The sequence below is a fragment of the Eptesicus fuscus genome, chromosome 1 (genome assembly GCF_027574615.1).
Source record: "Eptesicus fuscus isolate TK198812 chromosome 1, DD_ASM_mEF_20220401, whole genome shotgun sequence".
Lineage (NCBI taxonomy): Eukaryota > Metazoa > Chordata > Mammalia > Chiroptera > Vespertilionidae > Eptesicus > Eptesicus fuscus.
The window spans coordinates 5,703,055-5,710,913 of record NC_072473.1 but is presented as its reverse complement, the minus strand read 5'-3'; the positions used below and the strand labels follow the sequence as shown (position 1 = coordinate 5,710,913).

Sequence of the window (7,859 nt, the reverse complement as noted above, 5' to 3'; positions counted from 1 at the left end):
ACAAACATTTTTGTCTTTGTTTCTTTTGTTTCTTTCATTGTTTTTTGGGACATTACTCAGGAAACAGTTTTGAAGAAAAACCCAGAAAAGCACAAATAAGGATAATAGTTAATAAAAATAGTACGTATGTAATAGTTCCCACATGGAATCTAACCATGACCAATGGCATGAAAGCTCAACTTTTGGAAAAACTCAAGCCCCAAAATACACATTGAGAGTCTTAGGGTGTAAGTGAACTTTAGACCATTGGCATAGTAATTGGAAATGTATGAGCTGTAAATGGTTGAAAGGTTTCATCAAAGCAAGTCTTTGTTTATAAGTTTAAATTTAGCAATTTTTTCATGCTAGTCACTGAAAATGATGCTGAAGCTAAATTCAAAGACTCGAAGTGGCTCAGTGGTTGAGCGATGACCTATGAACCAGGAGATCACAGTTTGATTCCAGGTCAGGGCACATGCCCAGGTTGCAGGCTCGATCCCCAGGACGGGGGGCGTGCAGGAGGCAGCCAATTAATGATTATCTCTCATCATTGATGTTTCTATCTCTCCCTTCCTCTGCCTCTCTAAAATCAATTAAAATATATTAAAACAGCCCTAGCTGGTTTGGCTCAGTGGATAGAGCGTCAGCCTGCGGATTGAAGGGTCCCAGGTTCAATTCCAGTCAAGGACACATGACCAGGATGTGGGCTCAATCTCCAGTATGGGGCGTGCAGCAGGCAGCTGATCAATGGTTCTCCTTCATCATTGATGTTTCTATCTCTCTCTCCCTCTCCCTTCCTCTCTGATATTAATAAAAATAATTAAAATATATATATATTAAAACAGCAACAAAAACCAAAGATTCTAAATAGCTCTTACATGGCTATCTCCCCTTAATCAATCCTTTTTCCCTGGGTCATTGTTGCCCATGACATTGAGAAGCCTGGGGCCCAGGCTCTCCCTTCCCCAGCCTGTGCAGATGCTCAGTCCTTTCTAGAAGGAAGCCTAACGAGTTGCTCTGTCTTAAGGCTTTTGCCTCATCTGATCAGAGATCTCCAAGCTGACAGCAGGGAAAGCTGAAAACCAACTCCAATCAGAATAAGACACCCAAGGCAGATTTGTCAAACATCCCTGTGAGATGGAGTTAGAGCCTGGCAGAGGGGTAGGTTTTTACTCTAGAAATGTTCATCAGTGGGACTGGACTCCAGAAGAAGGACACTAAACGCAGTCAAGGGTGATGGTACGTGCTGGCTCTGCCTCTCATTGGGACCTCAGACTGTCAGTTAGGCTTATTCCCTGCAACAGGCCATGGAAAGCTCTCTCTGAAAATCTCCCATAGCCTGACTCCTACCTGGGGTTGAAGCATACACACAATGAAAACAAAGCAAAACAAAACAAAAAAACCCAGGCCTATGTGCATCCATTATCTATTGCCACAAATAATGCTGCATATAAAATCCCCCCAAAACTCAGTGGCTTAAAAACCAACTACTTATTATTGCTCATGAGTCTCTAGGACACTGGTTCTCAACCTTCCTAATGCTGTGACCCTTTAATACAGTTCCTCATGTTGTGGTGACCCCCAACCATAAAATTATTTTCGTTGCTACTTCATAACTGTCATTTTGCTACTGTTATGAATCATAATGTAAATATCTGTGTTTTCCGATGGTCTCAGGCAACCCTGCTAGCGGTTCTCAACCTGTGGGTCGCGGCATTAGGAAGGTTGAGAACCACTGGTATAAAGACTAGTTGGCGGCTTGCAAATGGCTATCCTTAGCCTTAACCTCGAGGCATTTACAGTTTTAGCTTTGGCTTTCTTTCCTTTCCTCCTTTCCTTTCTTACTTTCCTTTCTTCAATTCCTTCCTTCCTTCCTTCCTTCCTTCCTTCCTTCCTTCCTTCCTTCCTTCCTTCCTTCCTTCCTTCCTGCCTGCCTGCCTAACTGCCAGACTTCCTTTTCTTCCTTTCTTCCCTCCCTCCCTCCCGCCTTCCTGCCATCTATCTGTCTATCCTTCCTTCCATCCATCTTTTTTCATTTTTAAAAAAATATATATTGATTTTTTTTACAGAGAGGAAGGGAGAGGGATAGAGAGCTAGAAACAACGATGAGAGAGAATCATCCACCAGCTGCCTCCTGCACCGCCCCCCCCCCCCCGCCCGACACCAATGTACATGCCCTTGACCAGAATCGAACCTGGGACCCTCCAGTCCGCAGACCAACGCTCTATCCACTGAGCCAAACTGGTTTCGGCCATCCTTTTTCTTTTCTTATTTCCTTTCTTTCTTTCTTTCTTTCTTTCTTTCTTTCTTTCTTTCTTCTCTCTCTCTCTCTCTCTCTCTCTCTCTCTCCTCTCTCTCTCTCTCTCTCTCTCCTTCCTTCCTTCCTTCCTTCCTTTCTCTCTCTTCCTTCTCTTCCTCCTTACTGCCTTCCTTCCTGCCTGCCATCTATCCATTCTTCCTTCTTTCCTTCCTTCCTTCTTCCCATCCATCACTGCTTCCTTTCTTTTTCCTTCCTTCCTTCTATCCATCCATCCTTCCTTCCTTCATTTATTTTATATAAGATTTGTCTTTAAAAAATATCTTTTTCTTGATTTTAGAGTTAAAGGAAGAGAGCGAAACATCAATGATGACAAAGAATCATGGATTGGCTGCCTTCTGCATGCCCCACACTGGGGATCCAGCTCACAACCCAGGCATGTGCCCTTGACCAGAATAGAAACCGGGACCTTCAGTCCCCAGGTCAACATTCTATCCACTGAGCCAAACCAGCCAGGGAAAGACTTCACCTCTTGAAGACCGGCTCCCTGACTCTGGCCCTTTAAGAAGACTACTGTCACAGGCCTGCAGACCAGCCCTGGGTGCCATGGAAACATGAGAATGTTTGGTTTCCTTATTTCTGTTACTGCTGGGCAGTGGCTACATTGGTACCTCTGAGACTTCCTCCTCCTGCCTTTTTGTATTGGTTGGGTAACGATTGCGCTTTATTTTTCTCCCTGGTTAAGAAAGTCCTGAGATTTCTTGGGGGGTGGGGGTGGGGAGCGTCACTTTATTCAATCCTTTTATTTTCTCTGTGAACAGGTTAACTGTCATCAGTGGTCTTACAGGAGAGATGAACCCTAGCCACCTTCCTGCCTTCCATCCTTCCTACCTGCTCTCCTTCCTTCCTTCTCTTCTTTGCTTCCTACCTTCTCTCCTTCATTCCTTTCTAACTTCTTCACTCTCTTCTTTCGTTTCAACCTTCCTTCCTCCCTCCCTCCCTTCCCCCTTTCATTTTCCTTCCATCTTTCTTTTCTTCTTTCCATCCATCCTTCCATTCTTCATTCCTTCCTACCATCTCATTCCGTTCTTCCTTTGTTTCTTATTTCCTTCCTTCCTTCCTTCCATCCATCCATTCTTCCTTCCATCCACTGTTCCTTCCTTTCTTCCTTCCATCCATCAATCCTTCCTTCCTTGCATCCGTCCTTTTTTCCTTTCTTTCTACCTTATCCCCTTCCTTTCTTTCTTGCTTTGTTTCTTCTTTCCTTCCTTCCTGCCATTTATCCATCAATTTTTTCCTTTCTTCCTTTCATACTTACTACCTTCCTTTCTTCCTTCTTCCATTCTTCCTTTCTGCAACCTCTCTAACCTTCCTTTCATCCTTCCATCTTTCTCTCCTTCCTCCCTCCCTCCCTTCCTTCCATCCTTCATTCCTTCCTCCCTTGCTTCCTTCCATCCATCCTTCCTTTCTTTATTCCTTCCTTCCATCAGTCTTCCTTCCTTCAATTCTTTCTTTCCCTTCCTTCCTTCCTTCCTTCCTCCCTCCCTTCCTGTCCATCCTTGCTTCTTTCCTTTCTTCTATTCATCATTCCTTCCTTCCTTTCATCCATTCATCCATCATTCCTTTTTTCCATCCTTTCTTCCATCCCCTTTCCTTCCTTCCATCCATCCTTCCTTCCTTTATTCCTTCCTTCCGCCCATCCATCACTGCTTTCTTCCTTTCTTTTCCTTCCTTCCTTCCTTCTTTCTTTCTTTCTTTCTTTCTTTCTTTCTTTCTTTCTTTCTTTCTTTCTTTCTTTCTTTCTTTCTTTCTTTCCTTCCTTCCTTCCTTCCTTCCTTCCTTCCTTCCTTCCTTCCTTCCTTCCTTCCTTTTATATAAGATTTGTCTTGTAAAAGATATGTTTTTCTTGATTTTAGAGTGAGATTAAGAGAGAGAAACATCAGTGATGAGAGATAATCATGGATTGGCTGCCTCCTGCACGTCTCACCCTGGGGATCAAGTGTACATCAGGGGCATGTGCCCTGATCAGGAATCAAACCCTGACTTCTTAGTTCTTAGGTTGACGCTCAACCACGCCTGCTGGGCTGTAGTCAATTTTAATTGAGTTTTTTTTTTAAATTACTTTATTGATTAAGGTATTAATTGAGTCTTTCAACAAATGTCCAGAAGTGGAACTGCCTGTTTGAAAGTTTGTACATATTTTCATTGACTTTAGAGACAGAGAGGGAGAGGGAGAGAGAGAAACAACGATTTGGGGTTCCATTGATTGATGCATTCATTGGTTGCTTATTGTATGTGCCCTGACCAGGGATTGAGCTCTACAACCTGGGCCTGTTGGGAAGACGCTCTAACCACTTAACTGTCCTGCAGGGTGAAAGTCTGTGTACTTTAAGGCTTTCAGTAAATCTTGCCCAAGGACCCTTCGCCAGCAGAGCATGGGGGTCAAGTGTCTCCATTCTCGAATATGGCATTTCCCTCTCCAATATAGCACTGCTCAGCCCCGGGGGGCAGGTCCAGCCCGTGGGTCCCACCCTCATGTCGCTCTCTATTGGTTTGCAGATCCCCTGGATACAGAGCCATGGCCTTGTTCGAGAAGGCCAATTGCCAGGCAGCGAGTTTAACCATCAACATCCTGGGATGGATCTTGACCGTGGTTTGCATGGGCCAGGCTAATTGGCGCGTATGGTACATAGAGAGCAGCCCCGCGCCCCCCTGGGGGCTGGCCTACGTAGGGATGTGGAAGGTCTGCACTTACCAGCCCGACAGCCTCCAGACCAGACCCATAGCCTGTCACCGCTACACCTACAGGGACACCTACCTGCCAATGGATATCCGCTTCGCTCAGAACCTGCTGCTGGCCGCCAGCCTCCTCGGTCTCCTCGGGAATTGGCTCATAATCATGGGCCTGCGGAGAGTGTACGCGGGACAGCTTCAGAAGGACACCACCTGCAATCTGTTCCTCATTTCCAGAATCCTGAGCATCGTCGCTGGTTCATTTATCTTCATCGCTGTGCTCTGTAACTACCATGCGGTGAAGAATGAAGAGGGCATACACTTCCCGCCATCCTTCCACATCCCGTTCAGTCCGGAGCGGCAGGAGATTGGCAGCGCCGTGTATCTGGCGGTTCCGGCTGCATGCCTGATGCTGTTGAGTGGGCTGTTTACCATCTCTTTCCAGCTGCCCCCAACAGCCAAAGGTACCCCCAAGTCTTGCAAGTGTGAAATTCACGGTTGCATAGCTTTGCAAATCCAGGATAAGCAGTTTATGGGGGTTAAGTAACTATGAAATAGATCCAAGGAGTCATGACCATGACAAAGGTCATCAAAGTGGCCATATCCTGTTATGAGCAAATTGGGCTCATCGATTGGTTAAGGAACTTTCATTAAAAAAATTCCAAATAAACCACTTTCCACCTGTCTTACTGAATCTGGATTTTAATTATTATTGAATAAACTCGTGTCCTGGTGCACGAAGTTTGTGCCCATTAAAAGGGGATTAGTTAGAGGAAATATTTTAATATTGCTATTTGCCCTTTCTCTATAATACAAGTATCAGAGATGAAAGAAATTTAGTAAAATGTATATGAAAATATTCCTCCTGTCAGAGTCTGTGGCACACCACGGAACCCAGAGTCAAGTCCCCGCCCACCCACGTGAGCCTCAAAATTGTGCGAGACCCAGACCCAGCCAGCCCCGCCTCCCATTGGGCTAGATCCAGACCCAGCTGGTCCCACCTTTGTCAAGCCCTGCCGGATGGGGCGACACAGCATCAGGTCTTCTGGCCCGACGCCGGGGTCGGGACATGGCCTGAGGTCCCCCAGCTTGGGCTTGGGCGGGGGGCATGTTCTGAGGTCTTCCATCAAGCCTTTCCATACGGGGGGCATGGCCTGAGGTCCCCCAGCCCTGGCCCGGATCGGGGTGTGTGGCCTGAGGTCTCCCAGCCTGGGCCTGTGTGGGGCATGACCTGAGGTCTGCCAGCCTGGGCCAGGTGGGGGGCACCGCCTGAGGTCCCCTGTCAAGTTCCACCAGGCGGGGGTGTGGCCTGAGGTCCCCCTTCAAGCCCTGCCGGGTGGGGGATAAGACCTGAGGTCCCCTGGCTGGGTGCCAGGGTGGGGGCACGGCCTGAGGTCCCCTGTCAAGCCCCATGGGGGCGCAGCCTCAGGTCTTGCTGATTGCTTGTTAAGGCTCTTTACGGGAACTTGGCCTATGCAGTGGCACAGCCATCTTGTGTTATGGAAACCCTGCCTCCGCTGTGGGAACCACCTTCTTTGTGGTGGAGTTAGGGTCAATTTGCATATTCCCTCTTTATTATACAGGATAATCAATGCTATATATATATGCTGTGTGGAAATAAGAGTTGCTGGGATTCTCACAGCTCCCTCTCAAACTCCCACTAAAAACAGCCGGCCTGAGCTTCCCTGGCATGGCCCTAACACCTCTCCACCTCATGCAATTCCCCAGATGTGCAAAAGCAGAACAGCGGGAGGAATCCCCCTTCCATGACCAGACTCAACAGTTACGGCGCTTTTGCCATATTCGCTTTCTCTCTCCTTCCTTCCCTTCTTTTCCTCTACTTTTCTCTGAAGAACTTAAACGCAAACCCCAGATGTCACGTTCCTTCATCCCTATGCACTTCAAGATTATTCTCTAAAAAAAGGACATTTCCTCGCGACCTACAGGTTGAGAACGACTGGCAGGGTTGCCTAAGACCATCGGAAAACACAGATATTTACATTACGATTAATAACAGTAGCAAAATTACAGTTATGAAGTAGCAACGAAAATAATTTTATGGTTGGGGGTCACCACAACATGAGGAATTGTATTAAAGGGTCATGGCATTAGGAAGGTTGAGAACCATTGCTCTGGAATGACTGTGTGGTTCTTTCTTTCTTTCTTTTTATATATATACTAGTGGCCCGGTGCACAAAATTCATGCGGATGGTGGTGTCCCTCAGCCTGGCCTGCACCCTCTCCAATCTGGGACCCCTCGGGGGATGTCCGACTGCCAGTTTAGGCCCGATCCCCAAAGGCAATCCGGGATCGCTGGCTCCTAACTGCTCTCCGGCCTGCTTGCCTGATCGCCCCTAACCACTCTGCCTGCCAGCCTGCTTACCCCCAACTGCCCCCCCCGCCTTCTCGCCCCCAGCTGCCCCCCCACCAGCCTGATTGCCCCCAACTGCCCCCCACTGCTGGCATGCTCACCCCTAACTGCCCCCCCTTGCCAACCTGCTCTCCTCCAACTGGACCCCCTGCCAGCCTGCTCTCCCCCAACTGCTCCCCCCACCAGCTTGATCACCCCCAACTGCCCTCCCCTCCTGGCCTGATTGCCCCTAACTGCTTCTGCCTCGGCCCTGCCACCATGGCTTTGTCCGGAAGGAAGTCTGAAAGGTCTCCTGGTCTAATTAGCATATTACCCTTTTATTAGTATAGATTTTATTGATTTTAGAGAGGAAGGGAGAAAGAGAGAGAGAGAACCATCAATAACGAGAGAGAATCATTGATTGGCTGCCTCCTGTACACTCCTTACTGGGTATGGAGCCCACAACCTGGGCATGTACGCTGACTGGGAATCAAACCATGACTTCCTGGTTCAGAGGTCGATGCTCAACCAGTGAGTCAC

The 7,859-nt window shown here is 47.6% G+C and overlaps 1 protein-coding gene across 2 annotated transcripts; it reads left to right on the top strand.

Annotated features, from left to right (window-relative positions):
* Positions 1-2,899: 2,899 nt before the first annotated feature.
* Positions 2,900-5,654, top strand: LOC129148973 (claudin-34-like). 2 transcript variants are annotated; one of them, XM_054715477.1, is made up of 2 exons: positions 2,900-2,946; positions 4,796-5,654. In XM_054715477.1, the coding sequence occupies exon 2, from the start codon at positions 4,815-4,817 to the stop codon at positions 5,514-5,516; it is 702 nt and encodes a 233-aa protein (XP_054571452.1). In that variant the 5' UTR covers positions 2,900-2,946; positions 4,796-4,814; the 3' UTR covers positions 5,517-5,654. The 2 variants fall into 2 exon arrangements, with proteins under 2 accessions (XP_054571452.1, XP_054571454.1); XM_054715479.1 differs by having other exon boundaries at positions 2,916-2,941.
* Positions 5,655-7,859: the final 2,205 nt, after the last annotated feature.

Bases quoted from the DNA above. Each gene is read 5' to 3' on its own strand.
- LOC129148973 (XM_054715477.1), top strand. From the start codon at position 4,815: ATGGCCTTGTTCGAGAAGGCCAATTGCCAGGCAGCGAGTTTAACCATC.